The following is a 24,839-nucleotide window of genomic DNA, read 5'->3' as shown; positions in this document are numbered from 1 at the left end:
TGGCAGGGAGGCTTGCGTGCCTCAGCGATAGAGATGGCCGTACTGTAGTTGCAACCACAACAGAGGGGTATCTGCTGAGAGGCCAGACAAATGTGTGGTTCCTGAAGAGGGGCAGCAGCCTTTTCAGTAGTTGCAGGGCCAACAGTCTGGATGATTGACTGATCTGGCCTTGGAACACTAACCAAAACAGCTTTGCTGCCCTGGTACTGCGAATGGCTGAAAGCAAGGGGAAACTACAGCCATAATTTTTCCCGAGGGCATACATCTTTACTGTATGATTAAATGATGATGGCGTCCTCTTGGGTAAAATATTCCAGACATAAAATAGTCCCCCATTCAGATCTCCGGAAGGGGACTACTCAAGAGGATGTTATCAGGAGAAAGAAAACTAGTGTTCTATGGATCGGAGCGTGGAATGCCAGATCCCTTAATCGGGCAGGTAGGTTAGAAAATTTGAAAAAGGAAATGCATAGGTTAAAGTAAGATATAGTGGGAATTAGTGAAGTTCGGTGGCAGGAGGAACAAGACTTTTGGTCAGGTGAATACAGGGTTATAAATACAAAATCAAATAGGGGTAATGCAGGAGTAGGTTTAATAATGAATAAAAAAATAGGAGTGCGGGTAAGCTACTACAAACAGCTTAGTGAACGCATTATTGTAACCAAGATAGACACAAATCCCATGCCTGATACAGTAGTACAAGTTTATATGCCAACTAGCTCTGCAGATGATGAAGAAATTGATTAAATGTATGATCAGATAAAAGAAAATATTCAGGTAGTGAAGGGAGACGAAAATTTAATAGTCATGGGTTACTGGGAATTGAGAGTAGGAAAAGGGAGAGAAGGAAACATAGAAGGTTAATATGGATTGGGAGTAAGACATGAAAGAGGAAGCCATCTGGTAGAATTTTGCCCAGAGCATAACTTATTCATAACTAACACTTGGTTCAAGAATCATAAAAGAAGGTTGTATACATGGAAGAATCCTGGAGATACTAGAAGGTATCAGATAATTATATAATAGTAAGACAGAGATTTATGTACCAGGTTTTAAATTGTAAAATATTTTCAGGGGCAGATGTGGACTCTGACCACAATCTATTGGTTATTAACTGTAGATTAAAACTGAAGAAACTGCAAAAAGGTGGGAATTTAAGGAGATGGGACCTGGATAAACTGACTAAACCAGAGGTTGTATAGAGAGTCAGGAATAGCATAAGGGAACATTGACAGGAATGGGGGAAAGAAACACAGTAGAAGAAGATTGGTTAGCTCTGAGGGATGGAGTAGTGAAGGCAGCAGAGGATCAAGTAGGTAAAAAGGTGAGGGCTAGTAGAAATCCTTGTGTAACAGAAGAAATATTGAATTTAATTGATGAAAGGAGAAAATACAAAAATGCAGTAAATGAAGCAGGCAAAAAGGAATACAAACGTCTCAAAAATGAGATCGACAGGAAGTGCAAAAAGGCTAAGCAGGGATGGCTAGAGGCTTATCTCACGAGGGCTAAGATAGGTACTGCCTATAGGAAAATTAGAGAGACCTTTGGAGAGAAGAGAACCACTTGTATGAATATCAAGAGCTCAGATGGAAACTCAATTCTAAGCAAAGGAGGGAAAGCAGGAAGGTGGAAGGAGTATGTAGAGGGTCTATACAAGGGTGATGTACTTGAAGACAATATTAAGGAAATGGAAGAGGATGTAGATGCAGATGAAATGGGAGATACAATACTGTGTGAAGAGTTTGACAGAGCACTGAAAGACCTGAGTCGAAACAAGGCCCCGGGAGTAGACTGCATTCCATTAGAACTACTGATGGCCTTATGAGAGCCAGTCCTAACAAAACTCTACCATCTTGTGAGCAAGATGTATGAGACAGGCGAAATATCCTCAGATTTCAAGAAGTATATAAAAATTCCCATCCTAAAAAAAGCAGGTGATAACAGATATGAAAATTACCAAAGTATCAGTTTAATAAGTCGCAGCTGCAAAATACTAATGCGAATTGTTTACAGACGAATGGAAACTCTGGTAGAAGCCGACCTCGGGGAAGATCAGTTTGGATTCCGTAGAAATATTGGAACACGTGAGGCAATACTGACCTTACGACTTATCTTAGAAGAAAGATTAAGGAAAGGCAAACCTACATTTCTACCATTTGTAGACTTAGAGAAAGCTTTTGACATTGTTGGCTGGAATATCCTCTTTCAAATTCTGAAGGTGGCAGGGGTGAAATACAGGGTGCTAAAGGCTATATACAATTTGTAGAGAAGCCCGAAGGCAGTTATAAGAGTCGAGGGACATTAAAAGGAAGCAGTGGTTGGGAAGGGAGTGAGACAGGGTTGTAGCCTATCATTGTAGCCTTGTTATTCAATCTGTGTATTGAGCAAGCAGTAAGAGAAACAAAAGAAAAATTCGGAGTAGGTATTAAAATTTACGGAGAAGAAATAAAAACTTTTGAGGTTTGCCAATGACATTGTAATTGTATCAGAGACAGCAAAGGACTTTGAAGAGCTGTTGAACGGAATGGGCAGTATGAAGTTTTCACTCTGCAGCGGAGTGTGCGCTGATACGGAACTTCCTGGCAGATTATAACTGTGTGCCGTACCGAGACTCGAACTCATTCTGGAAACATCCCCCAGGCTGTGGTTAAGCCGTGTCTCCACAATATCCTATCTTTCAGGAATGCTAGTTCTGCAAGGTTCGCAGGAGAGATTCTGTAAAGTTTGGAAGGTAGGAGACAAGGTACTGGCAGAAGTAAAGCTGTGAAGATGGGGTGTGAGTCGTGCTTGGGTAGCTCAGTTGGTAGAGCACTTGCCCGCGAAAGGCAGAGGTCCTGAGTTCGAGTCTTGGTCTGGCACACAGCTTTAATTTGCCAGGAAGTTTTGGAATGGACAGTGTCTTGAAAGGAGGATGTAAGATGAACATCAACAAAAGCAAAACGAGGATAATTGAATGTAGTCGAATTAAGGCGGGTGATACTGAGGGAATTAGATTAGGAAATGAGACACTTAAAGTAGTAAAGGAGTTTTGCTATTTGGAGAGCAAAATAACTGATGATGGTCGAAGTAGAGAGGATATAGAATGTAGACTGGCAATGGAAAGGAAAGCTTTTGTGGAGGAGAGAAATTTGTTAACATTGATTATAGATTTAAGTTACTGAAAGTATTTGTATGGAGTGTAGCCATGTGTGGAAGTGAAACATGGACGATAAATAGTTGGACAATAAGAGAATAGAAGCTTTCAAAATTTGGTGCTATGGAAGAATGCTGAAAATTAGATGGGTAGATCACATAACTAATAAGGACATATTGAATAGAACTGGGGAGAAGAGAAGTTTGTGGCACAACTTGACAAGAAGGGACCGGTTGGTAGGACATGTTCTGAGCCATCAAGGGGTCACAAAATTAGCATTGGAAGGCAGCGTGGAGGGTAAAAGTCATAGAGGGAGACCAAGAGATGAATATACTAAGCAGATTCAGAAGGCTGTAGGACACAGTAAGTACTGGGAGATGATGAAGCTTGCACAGGATAGGGTAGCATGGAGAGCTACATCAAACCAGTCTCAGGGTTGAAGAAGACGACAACAACAACATTATTGTGATACAAATCATGCTTCTGCCTACTCCATCATATTCTGTTGCCATTAGTTATCCAGATCAGTTGCTTATTGGTACTGCTTACCTGCCTGCAACCCTTTTTTTAATAGGAAGGAGCTATTAAAGAAAATGATTAAGACTTGAGGAAATACATGATATTTGTCATTCAGTTTGTCTGTGTTGTAGATTAGTCACCAAGTTTAGCCTTGGAGATTGGCTTTAAATGTCTGCATTGCAAATGGCGTCATATATCTAAATATTTTGTTCACTACTTTGGGACATGACTGCAATGATTCTTATCAGTATCAATCAGCGCGTCATGATCTGACTGCATATAACTAATTTTTCTCACACTGTTACTCTCAGCTAGAGAACAATCTATGAAGATATTGTCTGTGATTATGCCAGGTTGTAGGATTTAGTAAACCCATTAACATTCAGTTCCTACAGAATGATTCAGAAAGATAATTTTGAGATCCCCACATAAAATGAACTTTAGGTATTTCTTAAGAACCGAGACTAGCAAAGAGTGAAGTCTGGAGAGAAAACTAGCTATTGACTTTTGTTATGATAGTTTCACAGTGAATGCTGATGTTTTATGTTTGTAACAAACTGTACTCTCTTAATTCAGCTTTGTCATTAGTTTTTATTATTTAAGAAACTAAAACTGTTAAGACAGCATCCTAACTGTTTCATAATTATTATCTGTTGACCTATTAATTACAATGAATTATTGGATATAATGGACTCATTTTAGACAGGACTCACATTCAGGAGGATGACTGTTCAAATCCCCATTTAGCCATCCAGATTTAGATTTTCTGTGACTGAGGTTTTCTGTGATATATTGCTTAACCCATTACATGCCAAATTAATGTTCTTTAATCTGCATTTATTTCTAGCTGCCATAAGGACTGGGAAAAGGAATGTAAGGTTGATGTAAAAGCTGTATTTTAGTTGATCATCAAATGGGGATTATGGCACGTGCCTTTTACTGTAACATTTTCTTTCTTTTTGTGTACCAGACCAGAAAGCATTTAATATGGAATCCCACATTGCACACAGAACACTACTTCCTTGCATTTTTCTTGCAAATTCCGCATTTTCTTTCTTTCCCTAATGCCATGCTTTGTCACACGTCCAGTTCGAGAAGTTCAGGGTTCAGCTGAACACGTGAAGGGGATGTCTTGAGGAATGATGGGACATTCTGCCCTTTTTCAATCAGAAGCAGTGGATAATTGAGTAGGGTATGCCCTTGCCACCACCCTTTTGAATTGAGCCAGAGGAATATTTTCATTTGCGGGGAAGTAGATGATGGTAACAGTGCATGATCCACTGTCTGAATCCAGAACTTACTGGTTTTCCATGAATGAATTGTTTTAGGAATTCTTTTAGATAACAGTGTTTGCGGTATAGAACCATTTGCTCATTAGTGCTCAGGCCATCAGAAAAAACTTGAAATTTAAGTAATTTGTTATTCAGCAAGTCCATTACGGGACGAATTTTGACAAGTTTATCCCCTTTGTCAGCTGTAATTCTGTTAAGATGTGTTATTGAAGTGAAGGTGATGGTACTACTTCGTCTCCTCCTCCTCCCTCTCTCTCTCTCTCTCTCTCTCTCTCTCTCTCTCTCTCTCTCTCTCTCTCTCTCTCTCTTTCCACTGGCAATCAAGTTCAGTACTTGTTTAGCAAAATTTCTTCAACACAGTCAAATGCTAAAGGCTTTTGTTGTAGTGCTGCTGCCAAATGACATTTGTGCTGTTCAGTTTCTGTTAGATCAGGGTAAGTTGTACCATAAGTTGCATCTTCTGTTGTGCAATTTCGTGATATTTGCTTTCATTTCTTTCCTGCGATGGCCTGCATTTTCCTGGTCTTCCCTTTCTTTGTTAGTACAAACTTTCAAGGTACCTGAACATTTCACAACATATTTGACACTCGGTACATAGTATTCCTCATATCTGTGATGCCCAGCATTTTTATTAGTTAGCAAGGTGGCTGTAGCAATGTTGTTATTCTGTTCAGTGCTGGGATGGAAGCAAAGTTCTTCCATCTCTCATGTTATCTAAGAGTACCAGATAATATAAAAATCACAACACTGCCAAATGCCAGTAAGTACAATTTGCATTTGCTGACACAGTTTGTTAAACAAAAATTTGAACTTGCACTATTTCAGAGCAATATACATCTGTATCATCAGGCCCTTGATTGCAATGACTTTCCAGTTTCTGCACCCACAACAAGACAAAATCAAGAGTATGATATTCCTAGCCTTCACGAGCTTTTGTAGTGTGTCTGAATGATTCCAGAAATAAGATATCTTGCAGTATCATTGTCATAACGAAGAAGTTTTATTGTGTTACACTCCTCCACAAGTATTTTTTCCACTAGACTATCACACATAACAACAGTCTATTGCATTGTGAAAAGATTGGTCCATCACTCTCCATTTTTTTGCTTCAAGCTTGTTAATGAACACACATTATCAGTTCATCCATGAAACAGGTGATACCTTTGGCAGTATAAATCATTTAATAAACCATTGTATCATTGTACATTTAGTTCTTATCAAAAAGATGTTTAAGGCAATTTTCAAAAACATTCTAACTGTCATTATGCTGAGGACACATTCTTTGGAGCCTTCATGCTTTCTTTTGCACTCATGTTACCCTTCTGTGATCCTCCCATATGCAGTTGAGCTGCATGTGATTGATTACACTATAAAGATGGAATCAGTGCCTAAAATAATTTCTCAGCACAAACCTTATCTCTTGTAAGTAAGAGTATAGGTCTTGTGTGTGTGTGTGTGTGTGTGTGTGTGTGTGTGTGTGTGTGTGTGTGTGTGTGTGAGTGAAAATGTTTGTGGCAGGTTAACTTCTGAAAGCTTTTATTTCCTGTGTAACCTATTTTGACTAAGGAAAATTCAGGCATTGTGTGCTATTTTTATTGATCTTCAGATTACAGTCATGGTTGACTGAAAGATGTAAGAAGTAAGGGAAATCATAGCTTATCCGACATAAGTGGTATGAGTATCAGCTAGTGACAATGAAAATGTTCTAAAATTCATCTTCAAGCACTAGAGCTGTGTCAATTCGTGGTATTTGCTACAGGGGATAATGAAGAAAGATCTTTGTGATAAAGAGGTATATCATTTTATGGTCAAAACCGGCTCTAAGGAATTTGATTGACTGTGCCAATTACTTAATTGTAAAGCATTTAGTGAACATTCTATGAGGTTCATTGTCTCACACCCAGTTTGAGGATTTAAAATTCCTTAGGTGAAGTGCTTTAGCACTCTTTGTGCACTCACTTCTGTTAAATTGCGTTCCGTATGTTACCCTTGCGCACTCTGCTCAGTGGGGATTTAATGAATTCTATTGGTGTGACTTAATGAAGGGGGTAAGGTGTTGGGCTCACAATCAAGTGAATTGGACTTAGTCCTTCTCCAGCTATTCAAAGTGTTGTATTCTGTTTCTGTAAATTGTTTCAGTCAAATATCAGACTGAATCCTTTGAAAAGCATATGACTAGTTTTGTTCCCCATAGTAACTACTCCAAACTATTCTGGGTAGCCATTTCTGCCAAATGTTAAAGTAATCTTGCCAAAACAATTACCTGGTAGATCTGTAGTCAGATTTGATCAGGAAAGTACCCTTCCAGTATGTTAACTGAAATTTTTGCTTTGTGGTAATGTTAAAGAGCAAACTAGTTATGTGGAACATTATACTGCAAATGTTTCAAGGAAACGGAAGATACGTAATTTAACAGAACAAAGTAAGGCTACTGAATGTGAACCTAAACAATAGTATTAATGGAACAATGAAAATAATCAGTTTTTGATACTATAATGTAATTGCATAGATAAAAGATACACTCACCAAGTGGTGGTAGAAGAACACACAATTGAAGGGGGAGGGAAGACGGGTGAAGGAAAAGGACTGGAGAGAATGAAGAAAAGGGGTAGCGTTTTGAAAAGTCACGCAGAATCCCAAGTCAAGGGAGACTTACTGGATGGGATGAAAAGGCAAGTCTGATTGTGGGGACTGCACTGTATTAGATTTGAAAACCTGAGAGCTTAAAGGTGGAAGACAGTAATATGCAAGATACAGATTACTGCTAAAACATTGTGCATGGGTTAATAAGAATGAATAGCTAAGTGCTTTGATTGTAATGTAGGTGGCAGGGGATGGAGAAAAGTTGACAAGTCAGAAAATGAAATATGTAGAAAACTAAAATTGAATGAAGAAATGAGTTGTTACTGTGAAGAAATGCTGAGATGAAAGGAAGTAATAATAATAAAGACGAGGTTGGTGGCAAGAACCATGGACATGTTGTAATGCTAGTTCCCAACTATGTAGTTCTGAGAAACTGGTGTCTTTGGGAAGAATCCAGATGGCATGTGTGGTGAAACAAGCATTGTGGTAATGTCTGTCATGTTGTAGAGCATGCCCTGCAACAGGATATTGTGTATTTTTGGTATACACATTCTGCCTATGCCTATTCATCCTAACAGACAACTTTGTGATCCTGGCATAAAAGACTGAACAGCATTTCCATAACATCTCTTAAATGACATGTGTCTTTTCACAGATGGACTCCCTTTAATAGTATATGTTTTGCCAGTTAGAGGGCTGGTATAGATGGTGGTAGGAGGGTGCGTAGGGCAGGTCTTGCAGTGGGGATGGTCACAGGGGTAGAAACCATAGGATAGGAAGATGGGTGCAAATGGAGCATAGGGTCTGACAGGGATATTGTGGAGATTTGAAGGGCGATGAAAAGCTATTTCAGGTGTGATGGAAAAAAACACAGACAGAATTGATCTCATTTCAGGGCGTGATTTTAGGAAGTGATAGCTTTGTCGAAGTAGCTGATTAATACATTCAAGATGAGCATAATACTGGGTGACAAGTGGTGTGGTCCAAAGTTGTTTTTTGGAGTGTGGGATGTGATGGCCCACGAAACCTGTGTTTGAATTAGGCTGGTGGGGTTATTGCACACAGTGAAGGCCGAAACGATAATGGTGGTGTACAGCTATGAGGAGTCTGCACCTGAACAAATATGTTTGCCTCAAATGCTAGGGCTGTATGGGAGGGAATGTTTGATGTGGGAAGAATGGAAGCTATTGAGATGTTAGCACTATTGTTTGTTAGCAGGTTTAATGTGGACGGAAATGTGTTGCTGGCCTTCGGTGAGGATGAGATCAACATCAGGGAAAGTGGCATAGGATTTGGAATCGGGCCCTGTGAAATTTAATTGGGATAATGTATTTAAAGATTCCAGTAATTTAAACAGGTAAGTCTCACCGTGAGTCCATATGGAAAGATGTCATCAATGCATCTAAACCATACCAGGCATCGATGGCTTATAGATACCAGGAAAGCTCTCTCCAAGTGACACTTGAAAAGATTGGCATAGGAAGGAGCCATCCTGATTACCATGGCCATGCCCCTGATCTGTTTGTATGCCTGTCCCTCGAAGGTGAAGTAGGTGTTGGTAAGTCTGAAGTTGCTCAAGGTGAGTGGGAAGGTTGTCTTAGGGTTAGTCAGGTGGGTGCTCACTGGGGAAATGTTCAGCAGCATAAAGACCATTTATGTGACAGATGTTGGTAGAATGAGGTGGCTTTAATGCTGACAAGCAAGGTGTGCATTGGATGTGGGATGGGCACAGATTTCCGACAATCTAGGAAATGGTTGGGGTCTTTAATATAGAAGGGAAATCTTCATCTGCCTCTACAACCCATAGTACAAAGACCTCCTTCCTATTTTGTAGACACCGTCCATTTTCTAGATCATCTGAAATCTGTGTCCATCACACACTCGCCATACACCTTGTCTGTCACGATTGATGCCTCCTCCCCAATACCAACAACCCCCATGTACATGGTCTGTCTGTTGCTAAACATTTCCTCAGTCACCGTCTACCTGATTCCAAACCTATGATATCCTTCCGCCTCACCTTAACTGACTTTATATTTACCAACTACATACTTCGACAAGGACATTACTTCCTAAAATCATGCACTGAAATTAGGTCCATTCTGTCTCAGATTATTCTCACTACACCTAGAATAGCTTTTCGTCATCCTCCCAATCTCCGCAACATCCTTGTTGGACCCTTTGCTCATTCTGCACCCACCTCCCTAACCTATGAGTCCTACCCCTGTGATCTCCACTGCAAGACTTGCCCTATGCACCATCCTACCACTATCTATATCATCCCTGTTACTGACAAAATATATACTACTAAAGGAAGAGCCACGTGTGAAATGACACATCATACACCAGCTATTACGTAAACACTACTCGACCTTTTACATCGGCATGACTACCAACAAGTTATCAGTTAGGGTGAATAGGCATAGGCAGAAGTTGTATACCAGCAATGCACAGTGTCCTGTTGCAGAGCATGCTCTACAACATGACAGTTGTGACCTCATTGCCCATTTCACCACACTTACCATGTGGATTCTTCCCCCAGACACCAGTTTCTCAGAACTCTGCAGTTGAAAACTGGCACTACAATGTGTCCTTGGTTCTTACCATCCACCTGCCCTTGATTTTTGTTAATGTATTCTACATCCTTCATTTTATGACCTGTCTGTCTGTCTGTCTGTCTGTCACATCCCCCTACCGTGTCATCACGTACAATGCACTTAGCTTTTCACTCTTATTAACTAATGGACAATGTTTTAGCAGTAATCTCTGTCTTGCATAGTATCTCGTCTTCCACTTTTAAGCTCACTGGTTTACAAATCTCATTCAGTGCAGTCTTCAGTCAGTCTTTCCTTCTCGTCCTGTGTTGTATGTCTCCCCTGTCCTGGAGTTCTAGGTGGCTTACCTGAACTGTACTCTCTCCACTCAGCAGGTAGGGTCATCGGACTGCTATCCACTTCAATACAGCCACTGGATCGTTAGCTGTGGTATCAGAACCTATTACTTACAACACCTGCCAACACTGGGATGCTCACCACTTAATTACTACTCTGCCACGAACATCTCTTCACTGACATGTATTTAAAGACATACCATCTCTCATTCATGGATTGAGATGTATGAGTACATATCCTCCAACCAAACATGGTCAAAGTTCCTTTCTCTAGGGTAACTTGACCAGAAACTTCCATAAAGTGCAATAACATAGCTTCGTTACCATTATTTTGAGTACTCCAGTGTCTTTTCCCTTCTGTTTTCTTTTCTTTTTTCTCTCTCTACATCCCCCACCAGACTCCTATACACTCCAGACAGTTCTCCTGCCTGGCTTTTCTTCTTACACTACTTTAGTCCAAAGTGCTTTTCCTTCTACAAGTTAGTTCGTCACGCTTGTCTTTGGGTTACTCCGACACCTGGCCCGTTTATTCCTCCCCTCAAATAAGTGTGAAGACTAACTTCTAAAAAGCTATTTTTATTCTTCTAATGTTTTCTACATCTGCTTGCAATCATGTACATGATTGCACATGTAAGTCACTCCTCCCCTACTGGTGGGTAATTGGCCAAAAAGATCTGCTGCTGAGTGGCTGTGCAATAATGTGTGTATTATAGGGTGCAACTTTTACAATATTTATTGCCTTTCACCCTTTGACATGCTTCTCAAGATCTGTTGATCATACATTTCAACCTAAGTTTTATAAACTGTAAAATTTATTCATGTGTTTTATACTTTTATGTACTCCAAAATGGACATACATTCTGTGATAAAATTAATTAAATTGACCTGTATTGTTTGTGTATATTACAATCTCTATTTTAGTCGCACTTTCTTGATTCTCTTGGATAGCCCAGTCTGAGACGTTGTAGTCTATTGTTTGTGACCAGTATTTATATCTAAATTTATCTTCAAAATACTTTCACGAAGTAAATTGTTCAGAGGATATTCCACCACTTGACAGCATTCCCTGTTAGATAATTTAATGCAAAATCTATTTTACAGGATCCTTCCATTTTTGAGGCAAAGAACTTGGGAAAACTCATAAGAAGTGTGTTGGGTGTACATCTCCATCAGATTTAAACTTCAGGAAATGCTTGTATAGGTTAATGCTATTGCCTAATTGTAGTTTCTCTAATAAAGTATTTGTATCTGAATATTTCCCTGTGCACTGACATTCTGTGATTTCTTGTCTCATTTTAGCTAACTTATCCCAAAATTGTTTACTCATTATTTGGATGAGTTATTTCATCCCCGGAAAGCTGTGCACTGTCTGAAGTTCATGCCCTCTCTTGAAAGTTTTCATCTATTAAGGCCTGTACTTTTTCCTCCAAACCTGTAAAGATACCACATAAAGAAATAGAATCTCCATTCTTGAACCTTTGCTCTAAAAGTTCAAAACAATTTTGCACATGTGAGATCTGATCCTTTGCAAGTTTACATTCTTTTACTGCAAATTCTCGCAAACTATAAACATCAGTATGAATTTCCCTAATACGATCTTGAATTTCATTACATACAAGGCCACATTGTTGAAGCATTTCAGTATGAATTTAGTTTTTGAAAACATTTAATTTATGAATTAATTTATTCACTAAATACTCCTCAAGTTTCTCATCAAATTGAGCAAATTTCTCAATGTTGCTGGTAATATCTCCTCCTGGGATAACTGTATTTTATTATTAATGTCTTTAAATTGATTTTGTACCTGCTTAGATTCATCAGATTTTTCCAAAATTGATTCTGAATTCTTTTCTCCTGACATGGTAATCTGTCTTGTGATGACAGGCATAAACAAATAAATTATTTCTTGTCTCATCACACTTATCGTCCATATTGATATTTTTAATTTTAAAATTAAATTTTTTCCACACTTGTCTATTGTACTCGTCAAAACACATACCACTATTTAAATTGGTTGCAAGCACAGCTCATCACTAACTTTATATTGTGTGCTGTCGACAAACTGCATATCGACTGCTAGATGCTCACAGATGCATGCTGCTGATGAACTCTGTGTAGGCGGAAATGTGCCGAAAACTGTGCGTGTGCTGCAATCTTTTAATGACTGCTTGTGGACTGTGTGCTGTCCTTGTGTGAATACTGATTTGTTTCTCTGCAACATATTCTTCTTCTTTTTTCACTCAATTTTATTATTTGTTTCAGATTCAGTTTGACTTCAGTAACACATAGAATATCTTGTTGTCTTCCCCCCCCCCCCCCCCCCCCAATCCCCTCCCCCGTTGCAATGCATTTTCTCCCTTGCGCTTTCTTATAAAATTTTCTTAGCTGCTAATATAGCCACATAGTGTTGGTTGGCTTTGGCTGTGTGGTGGTTTTCTATACTTCACATCCTTACAGGTTGTGGTTAATGGTCCTGAAAATTAACTTCTCAGTCCCTCCACCACTTAAGAAGTGAGAGTCGTTTACCTTCTTATATTATCTTCAGACTTTCAACTACAATACGTTTATTATCTGTAACATTTTGTGTTCTTAGATTTCATGGAGCTCTTTCCTCCACACCGCCTGCTCAATGGAACTCCTATCTCCACTTAGTAAGTAGGGTTGTCTGAATGCTATCCGCTTCCATATAGTCAGTGGATGTTTGTGTGGTATCAGCACCTATGATTTAAAACACCTCCAAACGGGGGTGCTCACCACTTATTTAAGGACATGATACATCTTACTCATTGAAAAGATGCACAGGGTTGGAACTAACCAGGCCATTGTCAGAGAGGATGATTTTGGTGTGGCACAACCTACTGTGGAGAGTGGGGGTTGCATAGCCTGTTGTGAAGGCTAGGATACAGCATTGGTTGCTGTCAGTTGTAGAGCAGCCACTCCAGGGTCACTGCCAAAGAGGCAGGAGGCGATGGTAGTTCGGACACTCAGCTTGCTGCTGCGTATGGAGAAAGCTGTGGCTTGGACATCAGATGCAGTGCAGATTTTTGGTCATCCTGCATGTCGTTTGGGTCCAGATCCATAGCAGTAATGGATGAATGGTAGGAGGACAGGGAATGCCAGGCAGCCACCACTTGGGATGTCGTCCTGGAATTGAACCCCCATGCCTACTGTTGTGGTCCTAGGGGTGGGTGAGAAGGACCACGTCTGCTGGTGTGACCCTTCCAGATGTGAAGCTCGCCCTAGATGGTGCAAACAGAGCTCACTCCTGTCCCAACGGAGGGTGCTTTGAGATGTGGCAGCATGACCATCTGGGAGCCTTGCTAGGTGGTGATGGATCCATGTTTCCAGTCAGGTGTATGTCCAAACATGTGTACCATATGAGGACACCTGCCTTAAAGGGTTCAGCCACTGCTTTTTCTTGCACTGATGGAGGTTGCGATGGATCTCAAAAGGAACAGTGTGAGTGTGCATGCAAGAGTTCCACCAGGCTTGCTCAGGCATTAGTGTTGCCCAGTAAAAGGGTAAAAGGAAAAGCAAAGCAAAATCAATAGGAGTGAATGTAAATGGTTTTTCCATCTACATTTTAAATGTTCATACAAAAATTTCAGCCCTGGAATTAGAGCTTGGCAGTGTTGAACCATGGGTGCAATATCATCGTCGACCTGTGACCAGTACGCATACTGTCACAAAATATTCTTCAGTATAGAAATGTCCTAGTAGGACTGATGGAAGAGTGGCAGTATTCAGGTGTGCAGAAGCCCCAGAATCACCCTCAACATTGACGGCCACGTTGATTCAATATAACACTTTTGAAAAGATGAAGGATATGGCCTCATGAAAAGTTTCATGGAGGCTGTCAAAGAAAAGGCTTATAGGCAGCTGGTTTGTACCACCTGGCAAACCTGTATCAAGAGTGAGTCCCTGCTGCTCTGACATATCTGGAAGTGATGGGAAACTCTTACACTGGCTGTGCCAGTTGTGAATCAGTTGTGAAAGCATTGTCTCTCTTGTTTACCATATTTCTCATTGCATCTCATGGGGAATTGTGACAGCACTTTTGCATTCACTTGCTAGGATGATGTATGATAATCGATGGACTTCTGGTAATATGACGAGAAAAGAGCCCCATATTGTAATCACTGAAATGTCCATTCAGGCAGCTTTGACTTGGGTCCAATTGTGGACGTCAGTAATTTATGATCTGTGACCAGACGAAATTGGTTGTCATACAGAAAAATGCAGAACTCTTGGACACCAAAGATAATAGCCAATGCCTCCTCCTTTATTGGGGAGTAATTTTTTTTGTACTGTGCTTAATATCTTAGAGGCAAGTCTGATACGCCGTTCTGAAATTTTATGCTGCGCGACTAGCCACTTGGTTTGAGGTCTGAGGTGCCTTGCCATGGTTTGTATGGCTTACGTCATTGGAGGTTTGAGTTCTCCCTCGGGCAGGCATGCGCGCGTGTGCGCATGTGTTTTCCTTAGTGTAAGTTAGTTTAAGTTAAGTAGTGTGTAAACCTAGGGACCAATGACCTCAACAGTTTGGGCCTTTAGGAACTTACAACAAAAACTTCTGAATGTTTATGTATGTAATATAACTACTCCAATGGCTTATGGCGATGTATCCATGGCCAACAAAAGAAGTAAATGAGGTCGATACAAGATCAGGCAAGATATGGGTTGGAGACATGGTCTGTCTGTGAACCACTGGAAAGGGTTCCCTTTTCTCTGCAGTCTGTTTAACAAGTTTGGTATCATTAGTATTTGATTGATAATTCAAGCATTGTATGTAAACTTTCTCATAAATACCTGCAGGTCCTTTGCACTTTTTGGCATAGGAATCTGGGAAATGGGTGCCACATTCTCTGATTTGGGTTTAAGACAGTCTTGGCTAGAGAAATACCCAAATATATGTAGTGGAAGAGTGAAAGAGAGAGCATTTCGACTCAAATGTAAAAGGGCATAAAGAAGTATTTAATACCAGAATGGCTTTGGAAGCTGTGTCCAAATGAATTTGAAAATAAGCTTGGAGAATATCAGTCTTGGAGAAATAATAACACCCTACTGATTTTGAAAATAATTCACCAGGACATAGTTGAGGGAGTGAGTCCACAATTGACTAAGTGTTCACCGTTTTTTCGAATTCACTCAAAGGAAGAATCTGACTGCTCTAATGCTTCAGTGCACACTTCACTGTCTGGTGTTAATGTAGCCACCATAGCGTGTATTAATGACTCTGCATATAACAGTATGCGACAATATGTAAAGCCGCATTTTCTAACAGGCCACATAGATCTGCAACCCGTGACACAGAACTGGCTGATGTTGACTTACAGTGCTGAAGGAAATTAAAGGAGTGGCCCCCCCACATACATTTTTGTTGCAAAATATTCACTTAAATTGAGTGAATAGTAGCATTGATGAGTCAGATAAAAGAGGAAATTTTTTGTGCAGGATAACAAAGCTGTGGGTTTGTAGCTAATACAAAGGGTCACCGTCACTTGGTTCACTTGTATGTACTTGTTATGTACCTGGAAATGGAGTACTAAATGCTGTTGATTCACTTCCTTGTCCTAGTGAGCTTCATTGAATGACTGGAAAACCAAGAATGCCAGAAACAATTCTGGATACATTTGCTTCTTTGTGAACTTGTGCTGCTGCTAGAGTTGTCGTCCCCAGAGTCGAAAAACTACTTGTTTGTTGTGGTTAAAACACTCAGAAATATTGCCCGAGATGTTATACTGTGGCTAGGGGTGAATTGCAGCTCCAAAACATTCTCATTGCTACTGTTATAAATCTTCTTCAACAACAGATTTTATTAACCCTTTCCATTAAAACAGTGAATGGCACTCAGCATTGCAAATTTTATTCTCCACTCCAGTGTTGAGCCTCAAATTTTTCATAGGGGTCTTATGCTACATTCTCAAATCTGACTGTACTAGACATCAACGCTGCATAGTACTACCATCTAGGGAAGTCTGTGTTAACTCTGTGTCAACTGTAGCAGTTGTATTGAGAGAAATGTTGTAATTATTATGTTCAAGTTAGTAGGAACACAATGATCAGTTCTTCATGCACAGTCCTTTCTGCGGAAGAGATTGTAGAACTTTTAAGAGGAATGTCTAAGTGAAAAAGAGAGTGGCAATGATTTTGGTGATTACAGTGGTTCATTTGTGAACATGGAATTTTCACTCTGCAGCAGCGTGTGTGCCGATATAAACTTCCTGACACATTAAAACTGTATGCCGAACCGAGACTTGAACTTGGGACTTGCGTCTTTCGGGGGCAAGTGCCCTACTGACTGAGCTACCCAAGCATGACTCATGCCCCGTCCCCAGAGCATCAATCTTGCCAGTATTTGAGTGAAATGATGTTGGAAACAGTCTACCCTGCAGAGTTTCAAAAAAATCACACAGTGTATTGTTGTGCTTATGCAAAGGTATTTGAATGTAAGTACACTATTTGTGTTAATGTTTACCCTAATTGTTGGTCAGTGGCCTCATTGTTTCTACAAAGAGATTTACACAGTTCTCAGTGGTGTACTCTCTGCCCGGGCAGTGGCGATTTAAATAGGTGCACAAGGAGATGCCAAGTGTCTGCATTATGGAGTGCACAAATTATATACAAATAAATCACAGAAATAATGGTTCCCACCACTCTTGGAAAAGTACAAAATGAAAAACTTTGGATTTGGATATCTCTTCACCAATGCAGTACTCTGGAAGTCTGCTGAGTAATTCTCACTTTAGGGAAGGAGAACACTGTTCATGGGTTAAACAGGGAAGCACTTTAATGTGAATCAAACTCTTTGTGCACTCATATGTTGTAATTTCATTCACCAAAAACAAAGATAGTACCACATTAGGCAGACAGGCAAATCCATGAGCTAGTCGCATGTCAAGGGTATGTAACAAACCGAAGACCAAATCACAGTCCAGAAGAAAACCACTTAGCGCAAGGTCTTCATCAATAGATACTTGGAGAGCATGCTGTAAACATCACAGCTGGTTGACAAGTGAAACTGTGGTAGTCCACAGCAGTCCTTAAATTTGTTACATTTATTTTGCCATGAGACCTGACACCAGTAGACACATTCTCCCATGTCACACCTAACAACCTCAGTTAATGCACACATAATTACATTTTTTGATCCATTAGTTTATCTGATGGGATTACACGAAAAGTTTTTCAGCATTTCTGTAGTGCTATCCAGTAGGCCAAAGAACTGCATGAGCGTTTGCACTTCTTATCTGGCATGTGACCCAAACACTTGAGCATGGGTTGCACAGATGTTTTATAAGCAATCTCCTTTGTAGACAGATCGCATTTTACATTTTTCCGCTGAACCAAAATCTGCCATCTGATTTACCAGCAATTGAGCTTATGTGATAATTCCATTTTATTTCCCTACAAATTAATGTGCTCAATTATTTATATTATGTGATTGATTCTAGTTGACTTGCTGATCTTTTAGCCATAGAATATTATGATTTCAAATTTTGTGAAGTTCACAATTTTACATTTTTGAACAATTGAAGCAAATTGCCCGTCCTACAACATTTGGATATTTGTGCAGATTTTTTTCAGACACTACTTCATTGTAGATAATGTCGTTGTTTGCAAAAAGTTTGAGGTTGCTGTCAGTATTCTCTGTCAGAACATTAATATGGACAGAAAGGGTTTCAACACACTTCTGTGGCACAAGCCTGAAGTTACTTCTACTTCTGTATATGAATCTCCACCCAACATAACATATGAATTATCCCTACCAAGAAATCAATCCAGTCACAAATTTCATTTCCTGATTGTACTTGCATTAAGTATTGGTATGGTTTTCAGTCACACTTTCTGAAAATAGATAATACTGCATCTACTTGACTGCCTTAATCCATGGAATGCAATGTGAGAAAAGTGAGAGTTGGGTTTCAAATGACAGGTGCTTACAGAATCAATGTTTTGTGTTGAGCAGATCATTATCTTTGACAAACATCATTATTTTGAGCTTAGAATTTGTTGTGTGCTCCTGCAAGAGATGGATGCCAAAAATATTGCCTGGTAGTTTTGTATACAGATTTTAACTGCGCTTTCTTCCACCTTCTGGGCACAATTGTTTGTTTGTAGCATCTGTATCTCCTGTATATTACAGTTAAAGGAGAAGCAACTCTGTGTGGAATTTGATATGGATTCCATCAGAATCTGGACCTTTGTTCATTTTGGACATGATTACAACACCCTCTAATTACTTTTGTCTTACTTTTTTTGAAGTTCAGCCAAGTTCATTAAAAAAAAAAAACCCATTCAGGCAGTAAGAGAACTGCTCGTGGAAGGGGGTTCCAGGTTCGAATCCTGGCTTGGCCCACACTTTTGATACTCCATGAGATTGTAACATCCGTCAACATAAATATTGTGCGTGAACATTGAAAGCTATGCAGGTACATGATGCGAATAAGTTGATACAAAATCTGGATTTGGAGACTTGGTCTGTAATATGCCTAATATCATAAACAGTAAGGCCAAAATGTTGTTGTAAATGTTCAGTAACTCTCCCCTGCAGGGTATTAAATTAATTTTTTTTTGCTAAATGCTAGTTTATTAGCTCGGCTATAAAAGCCATGTATAAAAACCACTTGTATTTGAGTGTATACAGTGGCCCACATAATCTGAAAGCTAGATTTAAATAAATAAATAAGTAAATAAAGCTGTATTTTTGTGTGGATCAGTTTCATTATTTTGGCTGTAATAATCCAGAGTCACCACAAATCATTAAACATTCTTCCCTATTTTGCTTTCATTAATGTGCTGTTTTGGCTGTGAAATCATTTTGAAATGAATGTCTAGTACAACCAGTCAAAATAGAATATCTAGGTTAGAGTGCAAGCACTCATCTAAGCACAGTGTGGTAAAACTCGGGCCATATCAGTGCTTCACAATTTGAGACATGACACAAAGTATATATCGAACAACAGTGACATAACATACCACCTAAGTCAACATCTTATATATTTATCATTATCCAATTTGATAAATGCTTTGGCTTTAATGCAAGTATGTCCATTTGAAAATGGTTTCATAGTCAAAACTGCACAATAAATACAGAACAGTAAATGTGGGCTTCAGTCCCTCCCATGGCAGCATCTGTGACGAAATGATGTCATTCAATCTGTCATTGGTGTAATGTCCTGGAATGCTGGAGAGGTGCTGTGTTCCAGCATTTATAATGTTGTTTGAACTATGTTATGTGTGATAACTTCAATTTGTTGGCTTTTCTGTGTATAGTTTTTACAGTATTTGCAGCAGTATCAATTTTATATTGATGTAAAGGAAAGTAAATTCCTTGCTTACAATCAACAGAAAATTACATACTCGCATTGAGAACTGTTTAAAAGTTTTGTAAAACAGTGATAGTTGTTTGCATATGTAGTGAAGAAGTGACCTGTGTGGTCTGGCAAGATTATATCATGTTTGTGCAGTTGTTGATGTGCATCTCCATCTGTATTCTACATCAACATGATGTGCTTCTCAGCAGCTAGTTCTTATTGTACCACTGTGTAGGTTTCTTTTTGTCCCGTTCGTATATGGTGTGTGGAAGAATTACTGTTTAAATAACTTTGTGCGCAGTCTTGTCTTTGCAGTCCAAAGAGGAATATTATATTCCTACACATTTAATACTGGTTCTTCAAGAGTTGGGTTTCATATTTTTGTCTTCAGGTGTCTCCCAGTTGAGGTTTTTCTGCATTTCTGTGATGCTCTGTCACAGGTAAGACAAACTTGTGACCAGTCGTGCTGCCCTTCTTTTGTATATGATTATCCTCTTGTAGTTTCAAAAACTTCCACAGTATTCTTGGATGAATCACACAAGTGTTTTGTAGGCAATTTACTTTGCAAACTTACTGCACTTTCCCAGTATCCTAGTAATGGATTAAAGATTGCCACTTGTTTTACATAAGACTGAGACTATGTGATTGTATTTCCTATCCCCAATAATTGTGGCAAGCTAGATTCCAGTCTCGTACCCACTTTGAAACATTATCAAGATCTGACTGGATGTTCGTGCAGATTTTTACATTTCTGAACATTTAAAACAAGTTACCTGTCTTGTACCCACTTTGAAACGTTATCACTATCTGATTGGATGTTTGCGCAGATTTTTTCAGATAGTACTTTATTAAAAATTATTATATCTGAAAAAGAAAAAAGTGTGTACTGTTAATACCATCTGCCAGGTTATATATAAATAATATGAGCAGGATGAGACCCAAAATGCTTCCCTGGGGCATACTCAAAGTCAGTTCTACATCTCGGTGAATCTACATGCAGTGTAACAGCCCCGAGCTCTCTTCTTGATGAAACTGCCAAAAAATTTCTAACATGTTACTCTTGCAACTGAAGAAAGCTGTGGAACTCTTATGAGATATAAGATAACTTACTAGTCATTCGTATTTATCCTGTTTGCGTTTATCTAAGTCTCACAAGATAATATTCTAATGAAACTCCTTACTTAGGAATGTTAGGAATGAAGTATTCACTACACAAAAGATAGTAATTAGAATGATGGGTTCACAGTTTACATCTTGCAGGCTCTCATTTAAGCAGCTGGGATTGTTAATCTCAGCCTGACATTACATGAATTCCTGCTGGATTATGTCCTCAACAGCCCATTCCAGTTTGGGAGTAATAATGGTATCCACAAACAAAGTCCTAAAAGTGTCTGTACTTACCTCTAATCAATCTAACTTTGGTGTAGGAATTTGTGTATATCAGTAGTAGTTTCATATCAGCACCCACATACGATAGTGAGTGAAAATTTCATTCTAAGAGCAAGTAGTCAGTTACAGTCCGGTAAATGGCCAGCATTTTGCCTTGTATGCCTACATATCTTTTAAATGTACAGCAATCTCTCACAATTAGTAAATGAATTCAATCAGTAGTGTAAATTGTTTGTAAGAGATTGGTATTCAGGAAATGAGTTTGTTTGAGTGAGAAACTTCGTGTTCGAAGTATTTCTACTTTTGCAGTGTAATACATTGCTTTAATTTATTTTGGAATTACTTTTTCTTTTAATTTATTTTGGAATTACTTTTTCTGTATGGTACTTTGATTAGATTTTGATAGCAAGTAGATGTAAAATAAATACAGAACTTTAAGTAATGTAATAAGGTAGTCCTCTTGTGGTTGACACTCTCATTTTCTCTGTGTTTGTTTTGTAATACACAATACAGAAATGTGGTTTTCCCTTGAGCAAAGACAGATCTTTCTTGTTTTAATACCCCAATATGTTTCATACAAGTTTCTCAATCTTCAATGGATTCATTTATTCTCTTTCAAATAATACGTAACAATGTAATGAAAAAGATAGTTGGTACTCACCATATAGCTGAGATGCTGAGTTTCAGAAAGGCACAACAAAAAGACTGTCGAAATGTTAGCTTTTGGCCAATAAGGCGGCCTTTGTCAAAAACACAGGTGTTTGAAGAGCATGAGGAGGAGTTCACCGTACTCCCTTGACCACCATACTCCTGGATTTAAACCCAATTGAGAATCTGTGGGACCATCTCAGTCAGCCTGTTTGCGCCATGGATCCTCAATTGAGACACCTAGTGTAGCTGGCCATCACACCGGAATCGGCATGGCTTCACATCGCTGTCGGTACTTTTCAGAACCTCAACCTCATTGACACTTTTCCCACATGCCTCGCAGTGGTCTGCATTGCAAAAGATGGCTATTCAGACTTCTAACAAGTGTTCTTATTAATGTGATTGAACAGTGTAAATTGAGTTGCAGTCTTGATGTGTGAGTTGATGGATTCCAGATGTGTTTTCCTTTTCTGTGTTGGTGTTGGTTGCCACCGGTTTCTTTTGTATAATGTTTTTGTTCTGTAGGCTATTTTCAGTCTTTGTATTTTGGGTATGTTGCCTATCTTGTGAGCTGCTTTGTTGTTGTTCGTGAATGTGTGCCATTTGTTTGTTTTGTGGATGTTTCTTGTTCAAATGTGTTGTGTGTGTTTTCATTGTGTGCTTATTTTTGTGTGTTGGTGGTGGCTGCTGTGTTTTGGGTGTCTTTAGTTTTTCTTTTAATTTTGTCATTTAATCCGTCATGTTTGTTACTTTGTCCATTTTCAACAGCTGTTTGTTTTGTTATTTGTGGCTCATTTTTGTAGTTGTCCTCATTCAGTGCACTTTTATTCAACCTGCGTAACATGTGTTGGAAATCAGATTCTTCATGGGTAATTGGGTGATTTGAGTTTCGATGTATGGTTATGATGTTGCTTGTAGGCTCTCTGAATATGGGAAACTGATGTTGGTTGTTGTGTCTGTGTATTGTGATATCTAAGAAATTTAGCTTTTTGACCTTTCTTGATTCTATGGGGAATTTTATCTGAGGGCTGTCTGTGTTTGTCATAGTGGAGTAGTTGTATACTTCATGGTTTTCATCTAGAACATATTAGATTTCGTCCATGTAATAATGCCAGAATATTACTCTGTTGAGTCTGGCTTTTACTGTGGTCATACATTTTGTTCTCAGTGCGATTTAAGATGATGATGATGAGTCCATTGATTGGTGATCCTATGGGGAGCCCAGCCTGTTGCGAGTAGCAGTGGTTGTTAAATGAGAGAGAGTTCTGCTCTTTGATGAATTTTGGAGTGTTTGTCATTTCTTTTATGTGGATTTTAGGAATTTGTTATAATCATAGTTTGGTGATGTTAATGGTGGGAATATTGGTGTACATGGATGCGATGGCGAACGATTTGAATGTGGCTGCTGTGGGTATGTTGACGTGTTTGCTCTTTTGTATCAGCTATCCAGTGTTGTATATACTTCAGCTGTTTGTGTATAAATAATGTTTCTGTAAGTGTGTGTGTGTGTGTGTGTGTGTGTGTGTGTGTGTGTGTGTGTGTGTGTGTCTGGCTAGGTGATGCATAGGTGCACTTAATTTATCAGATCATCACACGCACAAATAGTAGTTTAAGAATAAAACAGCAGATATTTGTTGATCACAGATCATAATTTAATGCCAGTAATACTACAAAGTAACAGTAGGAAATCAAGAAAAAAGTGATACTTCTGTTTTAGGCCTAACACTCTGGCAAAGTATGTAACATAACATTGCAAAATCCTGATTCTAGGCCTTTTACTTGGGCCATAAAATAACGTAAATTGAGCGGTAGCCAAACTTGGTTCTCCTCTAATATTTCAACTGTAAACTGTTCAGCAAGGGGGTTGTGATAGCATGTATCTCTGCTCCTGTGTGTGGCCTTTTCCACATGCAAAGGTATAGTTCAAAAAATATTTTGTCCCACCTCCTGTTGACAATGGAGAGTTGCCAAGGAAATGGAATCATTTGCAGCAACAGGTTCAACAGGTCAACAAAGATGGTTGAAAAAGCTGTCCCATGTGCCTTATATACTGGTAATATGAGCTAGTAGCACATGAATTCATGAATAAACACAGTTGGAACAAATATCATATGGGTGACAGTGATTAATGTTAGTTTGATGCCGATCTGTGGAGGATGTTGTGTCATGAATTCTGGTTGACAGGGCAACAGTACCATAGTCAATGTGAGGTAACTCGAGCAAGTGCTGGATTTCACGTTTTTGTCGACATTAAACCCAACATCACAGTTGATAAGTCAATAGTCATGAAGTTTCTATGTTGACCAGAATTAATGACACAACATTCTCCGGAAAGAAGGGAGTTATGGCAGCACATACCTCTACTCCTGTGTGTTATATTTTCCTCTATATGTTATCCATTTACCCATATACAGCTGAAATATTAGCAGAAGACGTTATTAGGCAATGGCTGAATTTCTACAAATAGCAGTGACTAAATTCTGCAACTTTATGAATCATTAATAGCATTAGGTATTACACTGTCGTGAATGGTCTTTCAGCTGATGGCGAAACGCAATAATCTTCTTGTGCAGTAACAGTGTTATGTATGTTCCAGTTGTCGCCAGGACGAGGTGAAGGTTCTGACACAGACATGGAGCCCACAGCATCACAGTCACAGGATTGTGAACCTACACCACCTCTGCAAAGGCATGGTTCAAAAAATAACTTTTTCCTGCCTCCTGTTGACACTGGAGAATCGCCAAGGAAACCAAGCCATTTGCAGCAACAGGTTCAGCAGCAGCAGCAACAACAACAACATAGAGGACCCTATAGTCGTGGAAGTCCTCATCCAAGACCGAGGTACAAATTTATTGCTACAGCAGTTGTTCTAATGCAGTATTACAACACACCACCCCCAACTATCCATGTGCTAATCATAGAGATGGCAGAGTAATTTGATATTTTCGGTAGTATCCAATATATACTCACTACTTTCAGCTCTTTTCCTGCCAGTTTCTACTTAATGCCTACCTGCATTCCACTGCCTCTCCCCTCACCTTCATGTCTGCTACTTGCCCTTACCCCTA

At 39.2% G+C, this 24,839-nt stretch overlaps 1 protein-coding gene across 2 annotated transcripts in view; it reads left to right on the top strand.

Moving 5' to 3' along the window:
- Positions 1-24,839, top strand: part of LOC126274831 (palmitoyltransferase ZDHHC8) — a 269,181-nt gene that overhangs the window by 199,905 nt on the left and 44,437 nt on the right. For both annotated transcript variants that reach the window (XM_049977144.1, XM_049977145.1), the window contains exon 7: positions 24,368-24,612. In XM_049977144.1, the coding sequence (XP_049833101.1) occupies positions 24,368-24,612 (245 nt within the window). The remainder of the gene's footprint in view (positions 1-24,367; positions 24,613-24,839) is intronic.

This window comes from Schistocerca gregaria, chromosome 1 (assembly GCF_023897955.1).
Source record: "Schistocerca gregaria isolate iqSchGreg1 chromosome 1, iqSchGreg1.2, whole genome shotgun sequence".
Lineage (NCBI taxonomy): Eukaryota > Metazoa > Arthropoda > Insecta > Orthoptera > Acrididae > Schistocerca > Schistocerca gregaria.
Note: the sequence above shows the minus strand (reverse complement) of the source record. Positions and strands in the feature narration are given on the sequence as shown.